Genomic DNA, 13,851 nt, shown 5'->3' on the forward strand with positions numbered 1-13,851 from the left:
GGGTCACAAACAGGCCCTGTCAGAAGTCAAGAATGACTAATGGAAAGTTTAGTAACAAGTGTAACAGTCACCAATACTCTGTGCTTGCTCTTATATCCTTTTCCCCAATTCATTTTGGCTGAATGTTGAAATTCCTCTGAGTTGATTGGAGGGTTATTCAGATCATCTGTTAAGCAGGATGTGGGGACTGGCTCCTAAATAATAATTGAAAGTAGCTTGGTGTATTTCCCTCTTGGCCAATCAGGGTGTGACGATGCCCTTCCTTTGCGGCTTAAGACAGGAGGGGAATTGCTCACCCAGGGCATTGTGATCCTTCCTTGACTTACTGCAGGCCTCATTTTAGAAGATTTTGTCAGCTTGGATCTGTGTCTGTTGAAATTTCTTTACTGTATTTTGTTTACTTGATTGAGGGTGATTATGAGCATTCTGGAACTTAGTTTGACTGAACATTAAAAAGATCATCTTTAACCTAGGTTACCTGCATTAGGGCTTATCTTAGTGCTATTTGTGGAAGAGCGTTTCCTTGCCTAACGATAACCTAGCGCCTGCATTACATTCATAGCGCCTATATTTGTTTATTTTCAGTGAAACATCCTTTATTGACATTTTCTTTTGTCCAATTCATTTGGGGAAGCTTTAAATGGAGTAAAGGCCCTTGAATAAGTATTTGTTTAGTATTGAGGAGGCATCTACATTATAATTGAAGAGGCATTTGTTCATTATTCTTACGTAAACATGTTTTCATTTTGAAGGCAACTGTGAGATTTGTTTCATACAGTAAATATTTTTGTATTTCTATGTGCTTTTATGGTGCCTTTTTAAAGGCCAGTATCCCAGGCTTAGGATGATCCCTGGACTTCGTCAAGAAATCATACAGGAAACAAAGAATGAAGGAACTACACTTTGCAATGTGAAATTGAATATACAGTAATTGATACCACATGCTTACTTAGAAATATAAGAAAAGTATGAGGTTTTGATGTAACATGCATAATTTTGGTACAGGAACCAAACTGAACGAACAGGACCTGTTTTCATGTAACTCTTAGAATACAACCCATGTGCTTACACAACGATAAAAAGATAAAAATTAAATGTAAATATCCCTACACAGATCCAGTAAATTGATCCTAACTTGCAATAAGACAAAGTTTAAGTTGGAACGCCAAAACTCACAGACTACCCTCAGAGGGCATGTGTGGGTGAAGGTATGCCACCTTATCTTTTGCATTTCCCTCAGAGATAAGGAAAACATTCCTTTGGCAGAGACAGAATGCTGGCTGACACAGCCTATGTTACCTTATTCCACTCATTAATTTGGTATGCCTACATATACATATGTGCAGAAGATAGGTTTAGGGTTACTTGATGCATGGGGTCATTTTAGGTGTCACCTGTCCTTATAACCAATGTTGTACATGATTGCCATTTAAACCTGGGTGAACACTGTCTATGACTGTCTTTATATAACATGTTAGATATCATTCTGCAGCAAAGAATGACCTAAATAAATTCTTCAGAAAATAAATTGGAACAAAGACAATAATTACAAACACATAGACGTGGGGTGGGAGGAGTGAAGTTTCGGGCCATTGACAAGGGACCTTTTACAGAAGACTAAACAAGAAGCACCCAAAAATCACTAATTTTTCCCTGATATTTTTTTTTTCATCTCTATCTGCCTTGGCTCTTCCTTTCATGCCAGATCATTTGCCAATGCGGGTGGGCCCAGAAGATAGCTGCCTGCCCAGAACTCAGCTGAATCCCAAGTCGCACCAAACATGCTGAAGGCCAACATCCCGCCATCTTTGAAAGCAACCACTTTCTGAAAGAAGCCTGATCAACATTGTGTTCTAACACAATAACAGTAGAAAGAACTGTAGAAACTTTGAAATGCACAACTAGCCAAGTTGACAGAGACAGAAACTGGAGATTTAAGCTGAATCGCTAAGTTTTTGGTGCTGCCTTTATTAAGTGGGATAATGCTACAATGACTTCATTCAAAACAACCATTAAGTAACTAATGAATTTTGAGTGCAACTTTAGTTAACAAGCTGACCACTTTGTCTGAGAATAAACGGGTGACTGTCTTGTTTTTTTCCTTATTCAGCTGAATAATATTTTCGAACATCAGCAACAGTAAACCATGCCTTTAAAATGAACCACACTGCTAAAGTCAAGGCTCTAATGTGGGACATATAATGTAGTATGGAAGTAGTTTAATTGTTCATTCTAGGTAAATAAAAACGCTTGTAGTCCGAAACAACTCCCAGTCAGATACAGAACCTAGCCTGAATACCAGCAGACCTTCAAAACAAGCTTGGACAGATGTCCACATATCAAATATGTCTTGAGATACTGTGAATTTTCAGAGAATTGATCTGGTTTGGAGATCTGTAGACTTCTAAAGGAGATCCTGAAGAGACATCCTGAGCCCAGCTACTTCTCCTGATATTATATGACCACCTGTATATATATATATATATATATATATATATATATATATATTTTACAACCCTAACCAGAAGAGCAAGTCTATATACACTCAAAAGGGGTTTTATACAAACATCCAGGTATTGATTCTGTACTTATGTCTAAAAAAAAAAAAAAAAAACACAGAACAGGAGGATGAAAGGTCACAAAACACACATTATCTGCATGTCTCTCCAAAATCAAAATTGTTTGTATTTTATAACATGTCTCAGGCCAAACCAGCCTCACAACACATCTGATAGAAGTGACCCTGCAGACGGATAAGCTGGGAGGGGGAGTCCATCTCTGCAATTGAGCCTCGATCCATCACTATGACCCTGAGGAGAGAGACAAACAAGATGAGCCAGACAGGAAGATGAGTCAGAGGGACAACAAGACACAAGTCAGACAGACTAGAGGATGAGTCAAAAAACAAGATAATGAGGATTTAGAGACGAAAGGAAGGCGAGTAGTCTAGTCTGTTAAGTACTGTGCTGATTTTATGTTTGCAACTGCTTTGATGGAGCTCAGTACAGACAAGGATGCCTGCTTTCTTAAAAATAACTTTACTGTATAAACTTTGTCTGATATGTAAGAAAACACAGAAGGTCAAATACCTTTTTAAATCCCTCACATAGTCCTACATTCATGAAGTTACCAACTGTTGTATGGTGAATGCAGGTATTTAATAAACTGAATAGACAATTACTTTATATTCTAAATGAGGTTACCAAATCATTGATAAGACTCTGCCATTAATCTAATCTTACACACACACTGCCTTAAAACACAGTACATAAAAAAACTGAAAGAGGCAAAACTCTGTACACATGTCCCACAACACAAATAGTGCTTACATTTGCAATAACAGGTACTCTGGACAGGAAATTAACGAATTAGTTCAAGTGCAAAACAAAAAATAGACAACCACCCCAAAATAATGACATGACAACTGCATCAGTGGTCCTGCTGACAATAAAACAGTACAGGTGGTACCTGGTGTAGTCCATGATGGTGTTGAGGCGGTGAGCGATGGTTAGGACTGTACAGTCATCAAACTGAGTACGAATGGTAGACTGGATAAGCTGGTCTGTCTTCAGGTCCACAGCTGCTGTGGCTTCATCCAAAACTAGGATCCTAGTCTTCCTCAGGAGAGCTCTGGCCAAACACAGCAGCTGCCGCTGACCAAGACTGCAGACAAAGACATTTCACTTTGCAATATGCTTCATAGCACATTAAATGAAAAGGGACGTCTTCAACATAAATAATAAAACTAATCACAAAATATTTCATTTACATTTGATGGGAATTTTTCAAGATTACTATATAGACTGTGAAAAACAATCAACAAAAGAAATTACATAATCAGTCTGTATCTCGCTTCATCATATCACCCTCTGATAATTCTGGCTGTTGTGTTAGTGGTATACAGCACCCCCTGCTGTTGTGTTACTGTTATACATCTGCCCTGTGGTGTTGTGTAAGGGTTATACATCGCCCCTTGCTATTGGTCAGGTAAACCTAGTCCAGGTGTGTTGTAGGTTAATATACCTGAGGTTCTCTCCTCCTTCACAGCAGTGATAGTTCAGTTTTTGTGGCAGTGCGGATACAAAGCTGCTGAGATGAGCCAGTTCCAGAGCTTTCCACAAATCCTCATCTGAACAGGTATCAAAGGGGTCCAGATTCATCCTTAGAGAACCAGAAAACAGCACCGGGTCCTAGGAATGAAAGGTCAGAGATCACCTTAAAGCCTTTTACTGACACAAAAGAGTTTATCACTCAACTGGGAACCTGTTGATCAGCCATGTTAGTGCTGAACATCATCAGCTAAAAGCCACACTGATCAACAAAGACTTCAAATGTTCATTTCAACATTAATAAATGTTTGAGAGTGACACGGTCTGAACTCTTCATTCTAAATTTAACAGTATGGAAGCTTTGCTATATACAAGGTTATGATATGTCAGAAATGAATAAATAAAGATATATACATGCTCTTACTGTATATATATCTTAGTGTGTTCATTTCACACTGTTCATTCTGTTAATAATGTTCACACTGTATATATCTAAGCATATCTGCCCCTCACTGTCATTTATATATTACCTCTACACATACACTTTACTGCTTTTTGCACGTCTGTTTAGATGCTTAAGTGCATTTTGTTGTCTCAGTACCCTGTACTAACTGTGTGAAGTACTCACTGTATATTGTACTCGCTATGTGAAGTACTCACTGCCTACTATACCAACTGTATAAAGAACTCACTGCATAGTTTCTGTATTTGAAGTGTATTACAGTATTTGCACTGTAATATTTGTGCTACAGTATTTCCAGTGTACTACAGTATTTTGAGAGTACTACAGTATTTGTGCTGCAGTATTTGCAGCACTGACCTGAGGAATGATCGTGATTCTGGATCGGAGATCATGAAGGCCAATCTGAGCAATGTTGATCCCATCAATTAGGATTCGTCCCTTCACTGCCTCCAGAATTCGGAAGATTCCTAAAGCCAGAGATGACTTCCCAGCTCCTGTTCGTCCAACTATCCCCACCTGCAAATGAATTGTTTTAACTGAATAAATCTTCAAATGATGAGAGTTGATTTATAACACATAAGTCATAGAACTGTAACTGACAAAAGTAAGAGTATTAAAGTTTGTTCTACTTTCTACTAAATTGTTTATTATACTTTCTAACTTTATCTGTCTTTAAACTCTATGTGTTTATTTTTACTGTTATTTCCTGACATTCCATTGCCTTATGATGGAATAGTAACGTTTTGACGTTCTGATCATTGCTGACCTTTTCTCTTTCCTGTATGTTGATGGAGATGTCGTTTAAAGCCCAGTCCAAACCTTTACGATACTGCAGTCCGTAATCTTCAAATTGGATGTTTCCTGTGGTCGGCCAGGTTGCTGGCAGCAAACTGCCTTCAAGGGTCCACGCTGCCTGTGGAGACACATCTGGTCAGGAGGACTTGATAATCAACACCCACAACTCAGTTCAGTAACATCATTTCAGTAAGAAAAATAAAAAATAAAAACACTGAGGTTACAAAAGAAACAGAAGAACAATAATAAAACACATTTCTACACTTTTAGCTTCAATAAACACATTGTTAAAAGCTTCTGGCCTACAAGACGTCTGTGTCAGAGCTGTTGGACTACGAGCCACAGATTACAGTTTCCATATAAACCAGGTCCTGTTGTACAGTAGCAGACCTCTTTGGGTGTGTTGTCGTACTCTTTCACTCTTTCAACCGACACAATGTTGTTCTCCACGTCAGTCCAGGATCGAACAATCCAGCTCAGGATTCCCGTTACCTGCAAATACACAAACATCAGAAACGATGGGTTTATCTGAAGCTTTCAGGTGACACACAGAGAGATATCCCAGTGTTCAATGTTAATACCCTGGAATATGGAACATTTATTAAAGCCTTTGAAACCTCCATTGTAAAGAAAACTGACATTCAGTGGAACCAGAACAACCACAAGGAAGAAGTGTCTGACCTTACAGTTCCAAGGAATTCTGTTTAGGCTGCCAAGGAGGACACCGAAGTCATCACACAAAAGTCAATACCTGTGTCTAATAACAACGCTCCTAAGCAGGAAGAAATGGCCATATTTGGACACAATCCAAATCAAGGAAATTGACACGTGGATCTCTTGATGGGTAACAATGCATCACATCTCATGGAACCTCTGGGGGTTATTAACAGTTGTGAAAATGGACCACATGCACTGCAGGGGGTTGTTAATGAGCCTCTGTGTCAGGTCCCATCCCGGTCATACATTTTTTCTTGTGTTTTCATTCACTGTCTCCTGTTTTATTTTGTTTTTACTCATCTCTCCTCTCGTTTCAGAACACTTCACTTCCTGCCATTGTGTGTTTTCCCGCCAGTTTGATTGCCTACAATATGGTTATCCCCACCAAGCTTATGTATTCAGTCTGTGTGCTCCCCTCTGCCCCAGTGCCAGTTCATCTTTGTTGTTCATATCAAGCGTTCCAGCAATTTTCTCTGTTTAGTTTTCCTGGTTTTTGAACTCTGCTTGTGTTACCTAACTTTTGCCTTAGTCTGCCCCCTGTTGGATTATCTGCCTGATCTCTGACTGACTCCCTGTGTATCAAACATTTTGCCAGTAAAAACTGTGTTCTTTATCATCATTCCTGTCTGTGTTGTGCACTTGAGTCCTTTGCCTGTGGTTACACTGGTTGTCACAATCTGAGAAGTGAAAATGACAACAATGATATTCTTACAGCAAACACAATTTCTGTTGCAAGGACAGCAGAGCTCTTACTGTCAGTTAGTCAATGGCGCCTCAATGCACAGACTTGCTGGGGCTTAAGCCCAGGGCCCCGGGCCTACAGGGGCTTCATGAGACATGAGCTTAAATTTTTTTTATATATATATATATATATATATATATATATATGATCAACGCACTGTAGTGTAGAACAAAATGCGTTTTGTAATTAATGAAATCACAAGTCAGGTAGCCATAGCATCGCGTACGTTTTCAGGATAGTTGGCTAGCATTTCAGTTTAGCGGTAGCTGCATTTCCAGTGTGAAAGATGAAGCGTTCACATTCGAGTTGTGCTCAGAAATGGGGAAAAAAAAACAGAATAAAGTGTATATTAAAACTTTGCCAAAGGTAACCAACTTTTTTACTGGTAAGCCTACAAGCAGCAATGTTGATCAGCAGCCGCAAGCACACAACCAAGTCTCCGTGCTCCCTAGTGAGGAAAGCAGGGCTACTACATCTGTTGCTGTGAGGAGGACGGAGGACTGTGTGGCGAGGAAGAAGGAGAAGTGGAGCAGGTAGCCAGAGGACACCACAAGCCGGTAAGAGACCCCTCTGCTGCTGTGGTGGAGGACGGAGGACTGAGTACCAAGGAAGAGGGAGGAGAAGGAGTGGTGCCACCGCCAGCGCTGGTAGGAGAAATGTCAGACCCATACAGTACTGATCCAGGTCGCTGGGGCAACAGAATAGATCAGCAGGTGCACTGGGCCAAAATGGGACCTGAATCCTGCCAGAATAAAAACTCAGACTTCTCCACCTCTGCAAAGCAGTGTAAACTACAGAAGAGATACTTCTTAAAATATAATTTCAAAAGAAAACTGCGAAACGGGGAGTATGTGTTCAGAGAATAGCTTTGCTACTCGCCATCTCTTGGTAGGATCTTTTGTTTTGCTGGCAAAATCTCTGGCAATAATGACAAGTCACCATTTCGCAGTGTAGGCGATTGTAACTGGAAGCATGTCACAGAGCAAATATCAGAACACGAAGGCTCTGACCACCACAGGAAAGCTATAATTGCTTATATCAGCCAGACAGCTGACAGTGGACTCTGAACTAAAAAAACACTTCAATGAAGAGTGCGACTGTTGGACCCAGGTTCTTCAGAGGGTAGTTGCTGTCATTTGACAGAGCGTGGACTTCCTTTGAGGGGTCATAACCACAGAGTTGTAAACAATGGAAATTATTTGGGTAGTTTGGAGCTTATAAACCAGTTCAAGCCATTCCTGAAAGCCCATATCAAAAAGTATGGAAATGCCAGCAGGGGGACCCCCTCATATCTGTCCCTGAATGTGTGCGAAGAATCTGTTGAGCTAATGGCAGAGAAGGTCCTTACTGAAATTATCACTCGTGTTAAAGTGGTGATGTGTATTATTTGATACTAATCATAAAATTAGTCTTTTCGTAAAATGATATGCAGTACAAAGTTGCCACGTATGCAATGTTCCAGGAAAACAACTAGCAGATGTTGGGGCCCATAAAGATAAGATCTATTGTTGTTTAGGAGAGGTCTTGGTATGTGAAAGGTTATCTCTGAGAGGTTAAGGTATGTGAAAGGTCATTCTGAGAGGTCTCTTTTCCTGACCCCTCTATGGGGAACGGAAGTTTACAGACTTGTGTGTTGTAGTAGGACCCCATGTATGTCTAAAGGTATAAAAGACGAGCTTGAACAGTGTTCGAGGCAGCAGTACTGATTTGGCTATGGGTGCTGTCCAGGTTAAGATGCGCATGCCTGTTGATCCTGATCTTTGATGCAAATAAAGAGTATTATGTGAAAAGTCAGTATCAGCGGAGTTTCCTTCCATCATCGAATCATCGCCTACATCTGGGGAATGAAGAAGAAATTGACAACAGTGGCAAAATACTTCTCAATCAGCGTGGACTCCACGCCAGATGTAACACACATTGACCAGCTTGCCTTCATCCTGCCCCCTGGTTGCCGATATTGAGGAGCGTTACCTTCAATTTCTGCCCATCACTAGCCACACTGGAGAAGCCCTCTGTAATTTCATTTTGTGTTGCAAGAGATGGGCATTGACCTCGACAACTGTCGCGGGCAGTATTACGATAACACAAGCAACATGTCTGGCACATACTAAGGTTTGCAGTCCAGATCACAGAGATTAACCCACAGGCGGAGTGGGTACCCTGCGCCGCCCACACACTAAACTTGGTGGGGGTTAATTGTATAAATTGCTGCGAAGAAACAGAACAGTTTTAGTTTTGTTCAAACACTCTTCAACTTCTCCTCTAAGTCCTCATCACGCTGGCAGTTTATCACTGCGGGATTGCAGGCTAATGAAAAGAATCGTATTGAAACACTTTCAGGTAGAAGACTGTCAGTGCACTCACGTGCCACCAAAGCCCTGAGTCTAAATTATGATTGTATCCAACAATCACTACAAAACATTGCTGATGATGAGCACCAGCCCCTAACTACAAGAGGGAAGAGGCCAGAGTACTTCCCAACAAAATGGAGAAGTTGGAAATAGCATTTCTGTACAATATGTGGAATGACATTCTTTTGCGGTTTCATAGAATGAGCACTGCATTACAGGCAGTTGAACTTGATCTGTGTAATGCTGTGTGTCTGGTGCGCTCATTGAGAGACTGTGGCAGGTTTACGCAATCATTTTGAAATGGCAGCAAAGAAGATGTCTCCAACCGGATCAGAGGTCTATAAAGCAGATACAGAATGCTAGTGGCAGAGCTGGGCAGAAGATCCCAGTCATACAATGATATTCTGATATAAGCTTTGGCTTTTTAAACAAATTTCAGTCAATTTCCCCGCAGGAGCTCCACTCATCAGTGTTGAGTCTCCAACAACAATTTTGACGGGGTTCTGAATTAATGTTGCCGTGGCATATTATGAAGGGAGGCGTGCACTTGGAACTTGTGGCAAGCTTGCATTTATTGACTATTAAATGCACTTGACAGCCTGGTTAAATAAGTGATATAGATAATCCAAGATGGCGCCGCGGATGGCTGCCTCGGTCTGTTGGAGCGCATTGTTTTGCCTTGTTTTGTTTGTAAACAGTGTTTTTTGTTTTGGTTCACGGAGGATTTGTTTCCCGAATTTCTTACACCTTTAACTGTTTTATGGGACATTCTGGTCAAAGGTGCTCTCACCTTTGCAGTTCTACGTCGACGTAGAGGGAAACGTGCCGGTGCGCTCGTGCGTCTTCGCCGGCGAGGACAACGCACACCGCTACCCGGAATATTTCTCTCTAACGTGCGCTCACTGGGGAATAAGATGGACGAACTCCAGCTGCTGATGAGGAGAAACAAGGACTTTTATTCATCTGCTGTTTTGTGCTTCACGGAGACATGGCTGGGGGAAAGAACTCCCGACGCGGCGCTGCAGCTGGACGGATTCCAGCTTCTCCGAGCGGACCGCGACGCGCACCTCTCCGGCAAAACAAAGGGTGGAGGTATTTGTTTCTACATCAACAGCAGCTGGTGTAACGACGTGACAGTGATGCGACGGCATTGCTCTCCTTCCCTGGAAACTTTTTTCATAAACTGTAAACCTTACTACTCCCCCCGTGAGTTCGCTTCATTCATTCTGGTCGGTGTTTACATTCCACCGGAGGCCAACGTGCAGGACGCACAGCGCGCACTCGCCGATCAGATACTGGAAACGGAGCGGACCAACCCGGACTCCTTAGTTATTGTCCTCGGTAACTTTAACAAAGGTAATCTCAGACACGAACTCCCAAAATACAAACAGTTTATTAAATGCCCCACCAGGGAGGGGAACACTCTGGATCACTGTTACACCACAGTCAGTAACGCTTTCCACGCCGTCACCCGCGCTGCACTGGGACACTCTGACCACGACATGGTCCACCTGATTCCTGCATACAGGCAGAAATTAAAACTTTCTAAGCCTGTTGTGAGAACTTCGAAGAAGTGGACCAGTGAAGCTGCAGAGGACCTGAAGGCGTGTTTGGACTGTACTGACTGGGATGTTTTCAGGACTGCTACCAACAGTCTGGATGAGTACACAGAGGCTGTGACTTCATATATCAGCTTCTGTGAGGACTGCTGTGTACCAACTCGGACCAGGGTGAGTTATAACAACGACAAACAAAACATCTCCCCATCCTGCCTGAAGCGCTGCGCCGATCAGCTGTCTCCGGTGTTCACGGACATCTTCAACACCTCACTGGAGACATGCCACGTGCCAGCCTGCTTCAAGGCCTCCACCATCATCCCCGTCCCCAAAAAACCAGGGCCCACAGGATTAAATGACTACAGACCCGTCGCCCTGACCTCTGTGGTCATGAAATCATTTGAACGCCTGGTCCTGTCCCACCTCAAATCCATCACAGACTCTCTGCTGGACCCCCTGCAGTTCGCCTACAGAGCCAACAGGTCTGTAGACGACGCCGTCAACCTGGCTCTACACTTCATCCTCCAGCACCTGGACTCCGCAGGATCCTATGCCAGGATCCTGTTTGTGGACTTCAGCTCTGCCTTCAACACGATCGTCCCGGCTCTTCTTCAGAACAAGCTCTCCCAGCTGAACGTGCCTGATCCCACCTGCAGGTGGATCACAGATTTCCTGTCTGACAGGAAGCAGCACGTGAAGCTGGGGAAACACGTCTCAGACTCGCGGACGATCAGCACCGGCTCCCCTCAAGGCTGCGTTCTTTCTCCTCTACTCTTCTCCCTGTACACCAACAGCTGCACCTCCAGTCACCAGTCCGTCAAGCTCCTGAAGTTCGCGGACGACACCACCCTCATCGGACTCATCTCTGGAGAGGATGAGTCTGCCTACAGGTGGGAGATTGACCACCTGGTGACCTGGTGCAACAGCAACAACCTGGAGCTTAACGCTTCAAAGACAGTGGAGATGGTTGTTGACTTTAGGAAGAGCGCAGCCCCACCCGCCCCCATCACCCTGTGTGACTCTCCAGTGGACACTGTGGAGTCCTTCCGTTTCCTGGGCTCCATCATCAGCCAGGACCTCCGGTGGGAGCTGAACATCAGCTCCCTCATCAAGAAAGCCCAACAGAGGATGTACTTCCTGAGGCAGCTGAGGAAGTTTAACCTGCCACAAAAAATGCTGGTTCACTTCTACACTGCCATCATAGAGTCCATCCTCACCTCCTCCATCACCGTCTGGTACGCTGCTGCCTCCACCAAGGACAGACGCAGACTGCAGCGTATCATCCGCTCTGCAGAGAGGGTGATCGGCTGCAACCTCCCATCTCTTCAGGACCTGTACTCCTCCAGGACCCTGAGGAGAGCAGGGAAGATCGCTGCCGACCCCTCCCACCCCGGACACCATCTGTTCGACCCCCTCCCCTCTGGCAGGAGGCTGCGGTCCATCAGGACCAAAACCTCCCGCCACAAAAACAGTTTCTTCCCCTCTGCAGTCAACCTGACAAACTCTCACTGACCCCCCCCCCCCCCCCCCCCAGATGACAAACACAAGCTATACGTTATATTAACGTACATCACCCCTGTCCCCACTGCGTTACATTAACGCACTCACCCCCTACTGGACACTTTATCTGGACACTTTACTCTATTCTGGTCACTGCACTGTTGTTATTTATCTTATCTTATTTTTATTTTTATTCTTATTCTTATTTTAGCTTTTATATTCTACTTATTTGTTATCAAAACAATAGCACCTTCAGACCACAGCAAATTCCTTGTAATGTATGTTACTTGGCAATAAACAGTTTCTGATTCTGATTCTGATTCTGATAGCCTAAGTGGGGGCCTCTAAAACGTCCATAGCCCCAGGGCCTAAAGTAATGTTAAGGTGCATCTGGTCACAGTATAATCAAGACTTCAATGAAAAGGCTGAAGAGGAAAAACTGATGATATCACTATGCCTAACAACTGCAACATTGCTGAGCAGCATTATCAGAATTCAAATAAACACTTGACATATCAGAAAGAGCTTTTTTAAGTGAGATTGTGCCACCACATCAATTACAGCGTAATGACAACAAGGTGTGGTACCTCCCTCATCATGGTGTGTAGCATCCCCAAAATAAATCTTTTAGAGTACTTTATGACTGTGGAGCAGATTTTCAAGGTGTGTCACTTAACAGCCAACTACTGCAAGGTCCAGATCTCACCAACACCCTCCTTCGAGTTCTTTCACGATTCAGAGAACAACATGTGGCTTTAATGGCAGATATACAAATGATGTTTCACCAGGACAGATTCTCAGCTTTTTGTGGTGATCTGAAGGAGAGTGGACTAAACATCCAGTAGAATATGATGCTAGTACATCAGTGTGGTGCCACCTCATCACCAGGTTGTGCCAATTATGCACTGAAGAAAACTGCTGAGGATGACAGATTTATTCCCACCAATAGTGTGTGACACTGTCCAACATAATTTTTATGTGGATGATTGTTTGAAATCACTGGCATCAAAGGCAATGCAAATGATACAAGACCTGCTTGCTATGCTTCAAAGAGAAGGATTTCATCTGTCGAAGTGGATCACCAACAGTCAGACAGTGTTCACATCTATTCCAGAGTAGAAAAAAGACAAGAGATCTAGACTTGGATAGGGCTGACTTATCCATGGAGTGAGCTCTTGTACTGTAATGGTGTATGGAGATTAACACATTTAAGTTTAGGACATCAGTGGAAGCATGCAAATACACAAGATGTGACATCTTCTCTGTGACTAGTTCCATCTGTGATCCCTTAGGCTTTTTATCTCCCTTCATTCTCCCACCTAAACTGCTGCTGCAGGAGATGTGCAGAAGAACCATCAGCTGGGATGAAGGAATACCTCAGAGTTTCTCTCATTGATGGCAATAATGGATGTCAGATCTAAGAAACATTCCAGAGTTCAAGTTCAGCAATGCATCAGGGGAAAACACGCTGGAAAGCTGGAAAATGCAGAATTGCATTGCAAGTGAATGTGGTTCTGTACTGTATCTTACCTTAGACTGAATTTCAAAACAGGAGTGCAAGTGTCATTTATGTTGGGAAAGTCAAGAGTCTAATGAAACAGACTACTATTCCCAGACTTAAACTCATGGCCGTTGTGCTAGTGGTTCGTGTTGACAAAATGCTGAAGAAGAATCTTTC

The 13,851-nt window shown here is 42.9% G+C and overlaps 1 protein-coding gene across 1 annotated transcript in view; it reads right to left on the reverse strand.

Moving 5' to 3' along the window:
- Positions 1–2,701: 2,701 nt before the first annotated feature.
- The window catches only part of LOC139301394 (multidrug resistance-associated protein 1-like), a 39,636-nt gene continuing 28,486 nt past the window's right edge, over positions 2,702–13,851 (reverse strand). Inside the window, exons 25-30 of the mRNA XM_070924774.1 lie at positions 5,698–5,799; positions 5,279–5,425; positions 4,870–5,028; positions 4,024–4,190; positions 3,469–3,663; positions 2,702–2,810 (exon numbers count right to left, since the gene is read on the reverse strand). Coding sequence (XP_070780875.1) covers positions 2,702–2,810; positions 3,469–3,663; positions 4,024–4,190; positions 4,870–5,028; positions 5,279–5,425; positions 5,698–5,799 — 879 coding nt within the window. The remainder of the gene's footprint in view (positions 2,811–3,468; positions 3,664–4,023; positions 4,191–4,869; positions 5,029–5,278; positions 5,426–5,697; positions 5,800–13,851) is intronic.

This window comes from Enoplosus armatus, chromosome 18 (assembly GCF_043641665.1).
Source record: "Enoplosus armatus isolate fEnoArm2 chromosome 18, fEnoArm2.hap1, whole genome shotgun sequence".
Lineage (NCBI taxonomy): Eukaryota > Metazoa > Chordata > Actinopteri > Centrarchiformes > Enoplosidae > Enoplosus > Enoplosus armatus.